A 13,522-nucleotide genomic window follows, 5' to 3' on the forward strand; every position below is an offset into this window, starting at 1 on the left:
TGGAATGGTAAATGAATATTTGCCATGCAGTGACTTAGTTTATGTTTCACAGAACTGAAGCAGTTTACAAGTTTGAATCACACTCGGATCGATTCGGTGAATGGTACTTGGCCATCGGATAGAAATGTGTGCAGGCTGAGTACCTGCTACCCATCTCTTCCTCATCATCTTCCCTGTCACCCAAAACTGCATTTCTGCTGCACTGGTTGGTTTTGATGAACTACCTTCCTAAGTTCCTCAGCTCAGAACTTGGAGTTAATTTCTGTCCTTCCATCATATTTGTGCCCTTATTTAGTTGATGAGTTTTTTTGTGGTTTTATGTTCTTTCCTGGATTGATACTTCTCCATCACCTAGACCAGCATCCAGAGATTTTCTGTTCTCTCTCTAACCTCTCACTGTGATTGTTTATTGGAAGATTTCCCAAACGTGTTCATCTCATCTTCAGTAACTGCTTTGTGTCTAGAAGACCACCTTGAACTTCACAGTCTAAATTTCTAGACTGTTCATCAACTTGGTCTCTATACCTTATCAAACAAACTTGATATTTTACCAACATTGCTTGCAATCACTTTGCTCCAAAAATTTTAAGGATATATTTCTTTTCTTGCTATGTAAAGTAGCACAGGATAGTGTTAAATTCACTCATTTTTTTTAACAGGTAACCATAGCTCATAACATGGAAATCATGTATTCAAATGCAGTCTTAATTACTATATGACTAATTAAAAGATCATTTTTCATGAAAATGTTTCTCAGTTATTCTACATGAACTTCAAAACACCTTTTAGCACATTTCATTTTAATTGTGAAGCAAATAAACATCACATTTCACATAGAATTTGTCACAAATTTGGGTTTGTGATAAGAAGGGGGAAAAGGAGGGCATTCTACAGAAGACAGACATTTGAAGAGATAATTAGTATAAAATATAATCAGTGCAATGATAAAGGTATCAGAGCAACTTCTAACACACAGAGACACACATACATACATACACACTTACTAGTATCCCTCAAATTATACAGAGAATAAAATAAATTGAAACAACATTCTAGGCTCATTTATTACACTTTATGCTAAAAACAAGGTGGGAATAATATAAATCAAACATTCTAATAAAAATCCACTAAAATAAGTTGTAAAACAATCCAGTCAGAAGTGGACACTCACCTAGAAAATGCAGAAATAAGCAAATATGGACCAGCTTGTTTCTTCCTAGGCAGACATCAGCAAGCCAACCTGCAAACACCCGGGTAAGGCTTGACGCTCCTATAAAACACAAGTTCAAAATGGCGGCCTGATAATTGCCATAACCAAGCTTGACAGTACAGAAGGGAATCATATTGCAGACGACTTCGAAGAAAGTGAACCTCTCACACAGCTCTACTAGAAGTAAACAGATTCCAACCTGAATTTTTTTCATGGAGTATGAGGAAAACAAATAACCAATATGTCTTATGGTTTTCTCCTTCTCGATGCTGTGATTTAAGGGTTCCCTCTCATCGGTGTTTTTAAAGCCTGTAACAGACATGACTACCCTCTTTGAATACTACTTAAGTTAGTGGTTTGAACTTGGTGATTTTTGCCCCCATCCATCTAATGAAAAAATAAATAAGATCTTTGCTTTGAATTTCACAACTCCATGCTAAAGTTTCATAAGGCTTTTTTTACACGTTAATGTTCATTTTGATGATCCAAGAGAACATGAGAAGAGACATGAGTATTTAAACCATGGTAGCTCAGTGTGGCCAAATCTGATTTGTTTGTCTAATTACTTAGAGGCTAAATTAGGCTTTTCCTCCAAAATTTATATTGAATTACATGAATCCAGTTTCATACATGTGGAAACTCATCTGCCTCACACTGATAAAGGTTTAAATACGGAGGCAGAAGAAGCAGTTTTTCAGGAGAATTTGAGCACTAGATCAAGAAATAATTTGAGCCTAATAATTTCTGATACTTTAATTAAAAGAAGCCAGAACAGTACCTAGAGATAAAGCACGAAAGGAAATCTGTTTGGAGGGGGCAGGATACCTTATCATTATTACATTTCTTGTTATTTTTGGTTGGAATTCTGATAAGAAAGCTAATTAGGTAACAAAAGTGCTAGTACATTTAGGTAACAAGCAGAGTTTGCAAGAAAGTAATTTAAGTGCACTAATGAAAGGAGAAATTTTTAAACAAAAACCGTGTTCCTTTAAGTTGACCCCATGCTTGTAGAACAGCCTCTCAGAGGAAATCAGAATGAAAAGGTGCTATTTGATTCATTATTAGTCAGCAAGAGGGGTACAGCAGCTATCCTACACATGCTTTGGGGAATATCGACTCTGGTATCATCCTGACCCTCCAGCTGGGTGAATGGATGTTAACATTCTATTTTGGAAAGCAGGAGAGCACAAATTAAGCTAAAAAAGCAGCAGTAAAAAGAGAACATTTTAACAGTTAGGAGTTTAGCGGAAGGACATAGGAAGACAAGGGAGTAGAATTATTGGGTCAAAGTCATAATAATTCAAAACATAGGGGGTGAGTACAGAAATGTTATTTTCATATTGGAGTCGAAAGCAGAAGACTGACAAAGACTTTTGACTGTGATTCTTTGACCTGAGAGATTGGGTGCAAAACACTTTGTGTTGGCCTCCTCTAAGGGTCTGATTGGAATGGTGGCTATCTTCACCAGCTCAGCACTGCTTCTCCCGCTTTGGTTAACAATGCCCTGTTTTTCCTTTGTGTGGAGTAATCATGCAATTTCTTATCCAAACTTACACATATTTGTGAGCGAAAGTGATGCTATTTATAGTTATTCCTGAAAAACAGGTACACACTGGGATTGTGTAGGGCAAACCCCAATATGTGGTCCTCCTACCTTTGAGGAATGACTTCCTTCTGTTCCACGAGATCCTGGTGGGGCTTTCTTCTGGCCAAGGGAGATCAGCACAGGTCTAAGATGGTCGTTTTGCTGTTTCTCCACAAGGAATTTTAGTCATAAGTGGACTGATAAGATTAGACCTGGTGGAAGCCGAGTCTGATGGTACTACCCAATAGGGATTGTCCATGTGCCCCTGATGGAGAGCTTAGGACTGTTCTGGTTCACATTCTTCAGGGGGACATGGTTAGTTTTTCCTTCTGTAAAGGATTCAATTTCTTTTCTTAAGACAAATCTTTATTATATTTGTTACCATACTGCTTCTGTTTCATGCTTTGATTCTTTTGAGTGCCATGTGGGGTCTTAGCTCTCTGACCAGGACTTAAATCCACACTCTCTGCATTGAAGGCAAAGTCTTAACCACTGGACCACCAAGGAAGTCCCAGGACTCAATTTACAATTAATTTTGGTTTAAATTAGCCCCCTTTGATTTCTGTGGCTTACAAAGAACCCTCAGTGATACTGTTTTTGTTTTTGTTTTTTTCCACCCCAGATGGAAGGGAAAGATCGTCCCCAGCCACTGGTTGATATATTAATACTTAGCCAGTACCTGACAAAGAACTCCTGCAGTGTGATTTCACAAGCAGGGGAGTACCACCTCTTACCGGGGCCTGGTGATGATTGTGTTTGAATTCTTTGGCTCCTGTGTGCATTCTTGCCCAAGGACATGACTCAGGTGGTGGGAACCTGTCATCAGGGGATGGTTACCAGGGAGTGTGCAGTGTGTGTTCTGTCACTAAGTCGTGTCTGACTCTTGGTGACCCCATGGACGGTAGCCCACCAGACTCTTCAGTCCATGGGATTCTCCAGGTTAGAACTCTGGAGCGGGTTGCCATTCCTTCTCCAGGGATTGAATCCTTGTCTCCTGCATTGGCAGGTGGATTATTTACCACAGAACCACCTGGGCTTCCCCAAAGCAACAGTATTTGCTGAGTAGAGTTGAAACAATAGGAAAGCATTTCTCAATACTGAGCTCAGAATGAACTTAAAGGACAAGTCTCAACTCCACTTGAGAATAACACTTGGCCAGAAATACTGAAGACTGTCATTATGAATACACTTGAGTCCTTAAGTGGAAATTTAGGCATACTTTGGCTTTATACAACCCTATCCTAACACCAACACCCTCAGGCTTGTTTTCTGTCCTTCCCCCTCCATGCCACCCTTAATAAAGGGATATTTCTCCCCCCCCCCATTATAGAAATAGGTACACACATTAGATACAATTTGTAAAATGTCTAAAAGTAGAAGAAAAAAACAGTGAATCTTTTTGAAACATTTCCTTTGATGTTGTCCCTTCATGGCTAGTTTTTATTAGCAAGGTTTAAATATTTCGGTTGTATAATTGTATACAATTATTGTATAATATGTTTTCTACCCCTTTTGTAGGTAGTGTTATAAGCAGTTTAACATGCCATTGCGAACTCCTTGTAAACATGAATTTTTATGGTTGCATTAATAGACAGATACATGGCTTACTTAACTATTCCTCCACTTGGGATTAGTTACATTTGTCTCAGATTAGTTATGTCAATCTTTAACTCTGGACCCTGAGCCCACATTTAAAAGAGAAGGCACCTTATAAGCAAAAATTTAATGAATATTTGTGCATAAAAGTTCTCATTTCCTGATTACAACCTTAGGCTAGTTCTCAGAAATAACATCACTGGGTTAAAGTGTGGGAAAGTTTTTAGACATCTTGATATTTAATGTCAAATTATAATACAAATCAGGCATGTTTTAAAATTAAAGAGCCTGTATCATTTTTTGGAATGCAAAATTTTACTTATCGTATTTAGTAGAGGAAATTTATTATAATGCATATTTATTATATATATTATATATTTATAATATATTATACATATTATGCATATTTAATGTATCATATCTAATAGAGGAAATTAGTCAAAGGCCTATTTGATAACCTAATGACCACCCATGATTTTTACTGAGCACCCGGAGCCTGAATGTATCAGATTCCACAAGGGTTTCATTGGAAATGTACCAGAAATGTAAGCCCTACTTTTAAGGAGAATATTTTTAACAATTTTAAATTTTTAATAATTTAAAAAGCATTTCTATAAAATATCCCAAAGTTGATTATAAATTCTGAGAAAACTGTATTGTCTTTCAAAATGATTTTACAGTATGTTGGTGTAATCATTTCAAATTTGATATGTACTTATGGAATAATTTTTCATAAGTCCTCTCTAAGCATTAAAAATTTTTTTTTAATTGAAAGATAATTGCTTTACAATGTTGTGTTAGAATAAGCATTTTTAAGGGAATGGTGGGAATGTAAATTGGTACAACCACTATGGAGGACAGTACAAAATTGCCTTTAAAAAACTAAGAATAAACCTATCATATGACTCACTGATCCTACTACTGGATGTATACCCTGGGAAAACCATAATTCAAAAAGACACATGTACCCCCAATGTTTATAGAAGTACTATTTACAGTAACCAAGACATGGAAGCAAATTAAATGTTCATTGACAGACGAATAAATAAAGCTGTGATATATATATATGCATGCATGGGTGCTAAGTTTCTTCTGTCATGTCCGACTCTTTGAGACTCTATGGACTATGGCCCACCAGGCTCCTCTGTCCAGGGGAATCTCCAGGCAAGAATACTGGAGTGGGTTGCCATGCCCTCCTCCAAGGGATCTTCCTGACCCAGGAATGGGACCCAATCTCTTGTATCTCCTGAATTGGCAAGCCAGTTGTTTATCAATAGTGCCACCTGGGAAGCCACATATATATATAACTAAGTTGCTTCAGTCGTGTCCAACTCTGTGGGACCCCACAGACGGCAGCCCACCAGGCTCTGCCATCCCTGGGATTCTCCAGGCAAGAACACTGAAGTGGGTTGCCATTTCCTTCTCCAATGCATGAAAGTGAAAAGTCAAAGTGAATTTGATCAATAGTGTCCGACTCTTTGTGACCCCATGGACTGCAGCCTACCAGGCTCCTCTGTCCATGGGATTTTCCAGGCAAGAGTACTGGAGTGGGTTGCCATTGCCTTCTCTGATATATATATATATATATATATATATATATATATATATATAATACATATATGCACACACACAGTGAAATACTACTTGGCCATAAAAAACAAAAATAATGCCATTTGCAGCAACATGAATGTAACCAGAGATTATCATACTAAGTGAAGTAAGTCAGAAAGAGAAAGACAAATACCATATGATATCTCTCACATGTGGAATCTAAAATACGATACAAATGAACTTATTTACAAGATAGAAACAAATTAATAGACATAAAAAACAATTTATGGTTGTCAAAGGGCAAAGAGAGAGGGATAAATTAGGTGTTTGAGATTAGCAGATACAAATTACTATGTATAAAATAGATAAACAACAAGGTCCTACTGCATAGCACAAGAAACTATATTTAATATCCTATAATAAATCATAATAGAAAAGAATATGGAAAGGTATAACTGAATCACTTTGCTGTACATCAGAAACTGATACAGCATTATGAATCAACTATGCTTCAATAACAAATACTCCTTTGATTCTCAAAGATAGTTTTCTCTGTGTTCTTAGAACACTGTGTACATCTTTCTTAAAAAATAGTTTTTAATTAGTCTGCATTTTCTTCACCGACCGTGTGTTGAGAATAGGGGCAGTTTCATGTTTATCTTTATACCTCACTGCCTAGAACAGTGCATGGAATGTTATTTCACTTTGTGTCTAGTGGCTAAGAGTGAGCGTGACATACCTGACAGAAATAACATTTACTCATGCAGAGTTCTACAAGAAGTGCTGCTTATTTATTTGTTTTTTAAAATCTGCTACCAGATCTTGACTCTAGTAATTGGGTAGAATCCACTTGATGTCTATATATGAATACATGACTAGTTGATTTCCTGAGTGAATAAATGAAAAAACAGTTTAAGATGAGATATTCTTAGGACGTTTTGAAGGAAACAAAGGCATTGTTATGCACCTAATGAACCCTATCTGACCACTAGCAATATTTACTGAGCACCGGGTAGCTACCAGGCCCTGGGGAGCCCATGATGACAAAACAGCAAACTTGGCTGGGTAGGGGTAACCATAGAGTGAGGAATATCAACAATTAAGCAAGAACTACACTCCAGAGAGTTATGTGCTGTGGTGGAGGAAGAAGAGAGTGCAGTAGAGCTTATAGCAGTGCTAGCTATCAGGGAGCAGGGGGGCAAGATATGTATGCATATGGTTGATTCACTTTGCTGTACAGCAGAAACTAACAACATTGTAAAGCAATTATACTCCAATAAAAATAAAGTCCACAGAAATATTTCCATGGAAGTGATACCTATGCTTGAATCCCCTGCGTGCATGCTCAGTCGCTTGAGTTGGGTCCAACTCTTTATGACTCTGTACTGTAGCCTGCCAGGCTCCTCTGTCCATGGGATTCTTCAGGCAAGAATACTGGAATGGATTGCCATTTCCTCCTCCAGGGGATCGTCCCTATTCAGGGATCCAACCCGTGTCTTCTATGTCTCCTGCATTGCAGGTGGATTCTTTACCACTAGCACCGTCTGGGAAGTCCTTGAAATCCCTTGAAAGTGAAAGTGAAGTCGCTCAGTTATGTCTGACTCTTTGCGACTACATAGACTGTAGCCTACCAGGTTCCTCTGTCCATGGGATTTTCCAGGCAATAGTACTGGAGTGGATTGCCATTTCCTTCTCCGGGGGATGTTCCCAACCCAGGGCTCAAAGCCGGGTCTCCCACATTGTAGACAGACGCTTTACCAGATGAGCCACCAGGGAAGTCCTAACTGTCCTTAGAAGGATACAATTCACCCTTGGGAAATGTATAAGATGAGGCTTGTTCCTAACAGAGGACATACTCTCCACAATATAGATCACTTTACTTTTTTTAAAATTAATTTTTACAAGGTTGTGTTACTTTTTGCTGTGCAGCAAAGTGAATCAGTTGTGTGTGTGTGTGTGTGTATATATATATATATATATATATCTCCACTCTTCTTTGGATTCTTTTCCCATACAGGTCATTACAAAGTATTGAGTAGAGTTCCTTGTGCTATACAGTAGGTTCTTGTTAGTTACCTATTTTATATATATTAATAGTAGTTTGTATATGTCAATCACAATCTCCCCATTTTCTTCACTGGCCATGTGTTGAGAATAGAGGCAGTTTCATATTTATCTTTATATGCCTTTTCCTAGAACAATGCCTGGAATATTATTTCAGTTTGTGTCTAGTGGCTGAGAGTAGAAAAGAGTCCCCTCCCCCTTTTTCCCCTTGGTAACCATAAGTTTGCTTTCTACATCTGTGACTCTATTTTTGTTTTGTAAATAAGTTTATTTGTACTATTTTTTTAGATTCCATATGTGATATATGATATTTATCTTTCCCTGTCTGACTTACCTCACTCAGTATGACAATCTCTAGGTCCATCTTTGTCACGGCAAATGGCATTATTTCATTCTTATTTTATGACTGAGGAATATTCCGTTGTATATATATACCACATCTTCTTTATCCATTCATCCATTGATAGACATTTAGATTGCTTCCATGTCTTGGCTATTGTAAACAGTGCTGCAATGAACATTGGGGTGCATGTATCTTTTTGAATTATGGTTTTCTCAAGGTATATGCCCAGGAATGGGATTGCTGGATCATAGGATAGCTCTGTTTTTAGTTTTTTAAGGATTCAAAAGGCTTAGATTGGGGAGCTCCAAGGTCGGGGAGAAAAGAGTCAGGAAGCTAAGGGATAAGAAAAAATCTAGATCATAAATGGCTTTATAATATTGAATTTGGACAGGGTCCTGAAGTCATCCCTCTTTTATATGTTGAACCCATTGAGTAGAACAAATTTCTACAATAAAGCAGGATACAGAAAGCTAAAATCTTTCATACCAAATCATTTTTCTTCCACTCACGATCAGAAGTATGGACCCCAGTTAAGAGGTATTGACAAAACTCAATAATTCCTAACTACCTCTTTTACTAACCACTACCTAGAATACTAGCATAGTAATCTAGGCAAAAATGAATGAAAAAAAGAAATGCTAGGATTTGCTAGAAAATTAAAGGTAAAGTCTTTAGTACTAATTGGATATGTGTCCTGCCCGTGTTCTTGTCTGGAGAATCCCAGGGAAGGGGGAATCTGGGGGCTGCCATCTATGGGGTCACACAGAGTCGGACACGACTGAAGCAACTTAACAGCAGCAGCAGCAGCATGATGAAGTAAGAGTGTCAAGGATGATGAGTACATTACAATGCAGACATTGCTGTGGATAGCCGTACTGTTCAACACTAAGGAACAGAAAAAAGTTAAGTGAAATTGAAAGTAGCTCAGTCATGTCCAACTCTTTGCAGCCCCATGGACTATACAGTCCATGGAATTCTCTAGGCCAGAATACTGGTGTGGGTAGCTTTTCCCTTCTTCAGGGGATCTTCCCAACCCAGGGATGGGACCCAGGTCTCCCGCATTGCAGGTGGATTCTTTACCAGCTGAGCCACAAGGGAAGCTCAAGAATACTGGAGTGGGTATCCTATCCCTTCTCCAGCGGATCTTCCTGAGCCAGGAATTGAACCAGGCAAATTCTTTACCAACTGAGCTATCAGGGAAGCCCACTAAGGAACAGAGCTGGAGTCAAACTATCTCTACCATTTGACATATTGGGGCACCTGCAGAATATCCAATCAATGATGAAACAGGGAAATGGAGTTCCCTTTGTGTATATGTGGGAAGAGTTACTTCCTGCTTTGAGTGGAAGTGAAACATAACCCCAGTGACATTTTGTAATGATGTTAAATATTCCAAAGAAAAAGTATTTCAGAACATTGCTGTTTAATCCCCTCTACTGAATAATACGTATATTTCATGGGAATTTATGGAGCACCATGTCATATCTTTGAAAAGCACCTAGAGAAGACTATAGGAGACTATAGCCTCTGCTAAGCATATGCCAGGATGATAACCTTAAGAAAAAGTTAACATTTTTATTCAAGAAAGAAAATGGATTTGTTTTAGTTGTTTCAAAATTCATCACAAGATATAATCTGTTTTAAAATTCTAATTTTTTGAGTCACTATTTTTAAAATTTTGCCAAGTCTACTAAACAATTTGTTATTTTTAATAGTAGATTATATCTTCACTAAAAGAAAAAAGGAAGCAGTTGAATCATGTACTATGTTAATCAGTATGAAGGTAAAACTAATTTCTTGTCATTCACCTCAGATTTGGGTTTTGCCAATTTTAGAGAAGATCTGTAGGAGGAAATTACTACTCTCTATGGTACTGACTTGAAAACTTAAAATGTTGATGAATGTTAAGGCCCCCACTTAAAAAACATTAAAAACAAATTTTCTTTGGCCACGCCGCAAGTCATGTGGAATCTCAGTTTCTCAACCTGAGATTGAATCTATGCCTCCTATATTGGAAGTGCCGAGTCTTAACCACTGAACTGCCAGGGAAGTCCCAACCCCCAGTTTTAATCTAATCATTTGCTTAGAGTACGGGTTTGGTCGTTAATAGACATGTTTTGAAAGAATGATGCCTTGCTTAAGGAAAGCATCTTACCATAGGGGGAAGAAGGATTGGAAATATAGATACAGGAGTAAGACTGGTGGCATCTGGTTTTTAAAATTTATAATTTTAGATAGACTGGCACCTAACATCAAAATTATACAGTCTTAAATCTGCAAGAGGGTATTTGTGCCCAGTGGACAGAAGAGCCTGGTGGGTTATAGTCCATGGGGAAGCAAGTGTCAGACACGACTTAGTTGCTAAACCACCACCATCACCTTGTTTTGCAATGTTTTACAACTGAAGGGGCTGAGAGGTGAAGTGATTTGTCTAAGCTTACTTAACTAATTGAAAGCTTGTCCTGTGATAAAATTCATGCCACTTTTTTGCCAATCCAATTTTATTTCTATAGCATTGTAGTTGGGTAAAATAATCTGTTTTAGAGCTCTGAAGGTTGAGTACCTTGAAAACTAGAAATTGACCCAGACCAATAAAGTTTATAGTTAATCAAGTTCATAACATTGTAGAAATGCTTTTAGACTCAGTTCTCCTGTTATCTACACACATTTGTACAATAAACTTAACTTCTCAGGACCTCGGTTTCCTTTCATGGTGACTAATGCCCTGGATTACATGATATTTAAAGCCCTTTCTAGTTTTAGATCCTAATTTCCCTTGCTAAAGATCCTGGAAATTTATAAGAAATATATCCTTTTCACAGTAGTAATAGAGTTGGCTTCCTATAAATTTTACTTTTCATATATGTAAACTCTGAACAGGGCATAAGTAAGATTTAACTATTTTAAAAGATGCAATTACCATGGTTATAGCTAGATTTCTATCTTTGTAGTACTGTCCCTGTGGATCCAATTTGAGAGGTGAGAAGGTAAAAAGCAAAGGAAGAGCTCCTCATCTCTCTCTCACTCCCTGGACCCCAGAGTTAGAAAATCGTCCCGGTCCTTTCAAAATTTATGCAGGAGAAAAAACAGAAAATTTAAAAATATATAGTTATAAATAGCACTTTGATACTGATTTCATTGTTTCTTCAAACTCTGCAAATTTTATTCTCGGGACTTTATTCAAACACATGTAATTACCTAAGCTAAGCAGTTTTTCATACTTTCAAAGCTCTTGTGTTATTGCACCTGTATGACGGCTTTATAATTCAGTAGTAATTGAACAGCAATTATTTTTCATGATGCATGTACATTTTTATATCAGATTGTTGGCAGATATTCTTTATGATGATGTCGTTTTCACTAATGAGGAAATTAGAGCGAGTTATCTCATAGAGTTAGATGTCTTTTTCTGACTCATTTCCGAGCTCTTGACATGGATTTTAGAAAGTTGTATTGTGAAGCTACATATACAAATGGGAACAATGTTATTTCTGAACCCACAGAATCCAGGGGCAGTGGTGAGCTGTTTTATAAGGCTGGTAAGATCCTGCCTATCTTGTCCATGTGATAGACTCTGATATTAACTTTACATATATATCTACCTATATGTTTAGATTGTAAAAATTCCGAGAGAACAAAAATCATACCTTTTAAGTTTTCACAGTGCTCTGCCCAAAGTGTGTGCTATGTGTGTGTGTGTATGTGTGTGCTCAGTTGTGTCTGACTCTTTGCAACCCCATGGACTGTAGCCTCCCAGGCTCCTCTGTCCATGGCATTCTCCAGATAAGAATACTGGAGTGGGTTGCCATGCCCTCATCCAGGGGATCTTCCAGATCTGGAATCGAACCCACATCTCTTAAGTCTCCTGCATTGGCAGGCGGGTTCTTTACCACTTCTGCCACCTGGGAAACCTCATTTTGATAATTCTAGAGCACAGTATGAAGAGAAGGAGTGGTGAGAGACAAGCAAGATGGGGCAAGATTGTGGAGGGTCTTGTTTCATGCTAGGTTTTATGCTGAACTCATGAGAAAGCCATGAAATTTTCTAATTGTGGATTGATGGAGTCAGAACTATATTCTAAACAGGCAGAAGGAGTATCCTTCCAGCATCAATGGGAAGAATGGCTAGGAGGCCATAGAAACCAGCTAGCGAAAATGTAACCTGGGAGATAAGTGATCACAGCCTATTTGTGGGTGTTTTAATGAGGGTAGAAGGCAGGGGTTAGTGAGTCATGAAGGAGGAAAACATGATGAAAATTTCTGACTGATTTAAATATAGATGATAGGGAAGGGGAAATCAATCTTGACTCCCAGGTTTCTGACTGGAGAGATTTCATAGCACTATTTGCTGAGACACAGTTGCGTGGGAGGGTTTTGAAGTAGGAGTGTATGTGGGGATGAGGAACATCATGGACTCAATTTTGATATATTGCTTTTGAGAAGCCTGAGGAACATACTGAAATAGATGTCCAGAATATCCATATCTGAAGTTGAGGATACAACCTGGATCAGAAATACAAATTGAGTCACCTGCTTACTGATGCTCAATAGAACCATGCTGCTGCTGCTGCTGTGTCGCTTCAGTCGTGTCTGACTCTGTGTGACCCCATAAACGGCAGCCCACCAGGCTCCCCCATCCCTGGGATTCTCCAGGCAAGAACACTGGAGTGGGTTGCCATTTCCTTCTCCAATGCATGGAAGTGAAAAGTGAAAGTGAAGTCGCTCAGTTGTGTCTGACTCTTAGCGACCCCATGGACTGCAGCCCACCAGGCTCCTCCATCCATGGCATTTTCCAGGCAAGAGTACCATAGGAGTGGTTGAAGCCATTCGAAGAGGGTGGGGAGAGGCAAAACAAGGCCTGGTCGGGGATTTCAATATTTAAGTCAGAAAAAGAGTTGTGTATGTGGGAATGAAGGATGGAAAAGGGAGTGGTGGCCGGGGTGGGATTGCCCAGTAGATTTTAGAAGAACTGAATAGTCAAATAAAATGTATTTAAATAATTTAATAATAAATAAAATATTAATATCTTTGGGCTTCTCAGGTGCTTCAGTGGTAAAGAATCCACCTGCCAGTGCAGGAGATGCAGTTTCAATCCCTTGGTCAGGAACATCCCCTGAAAGAGGAAATGGCAACCAACCCCAGTGTTCTAGCCTGGAAAATTCCATGGACAAAGG

At 38.4% G+C, this 13,522-nt stretch overlaps 1 protein-coding gene across 1 annotated transcript in view; it reads right to left on the bottom strand.

Annotated features, from left to right (window-relative positions):
- The window catches only part of SLC15A5 (solute carrier family 15 member 5), a 96,000-nt gene extending 94,468 nt beyond the window's left edge, over positions 1–1,532 (bottom strand). Inside the window, 1 exon segment of the mRNA XM_055566154.1 lies at positions 1,172–1,532. Coding sequence (XP_055422129.1) covers positions 1,172–1,532 — 361 coding nt within the window.
- Between the last annotated feature and the right edge of the window lie 11,990 nt (positions 1,533–13,522).

Source organism: Bubalus kerabau, chromosome 1 (genome assembly GCF_029407905.1).
Source record: "Bubalus kerabau isolate K-KA32 ecotype Philippines breed swamp buffalo chromosome 1, PCC_UOA_SB_1v2, whole genome shotgun sequence".
Taxonomy (NCBI): Eukaryota; Metazoa; Chordata; class Mammalia; order Artiodactyla; family Bovidae; genus Bubalus; species Bubalus kerabau.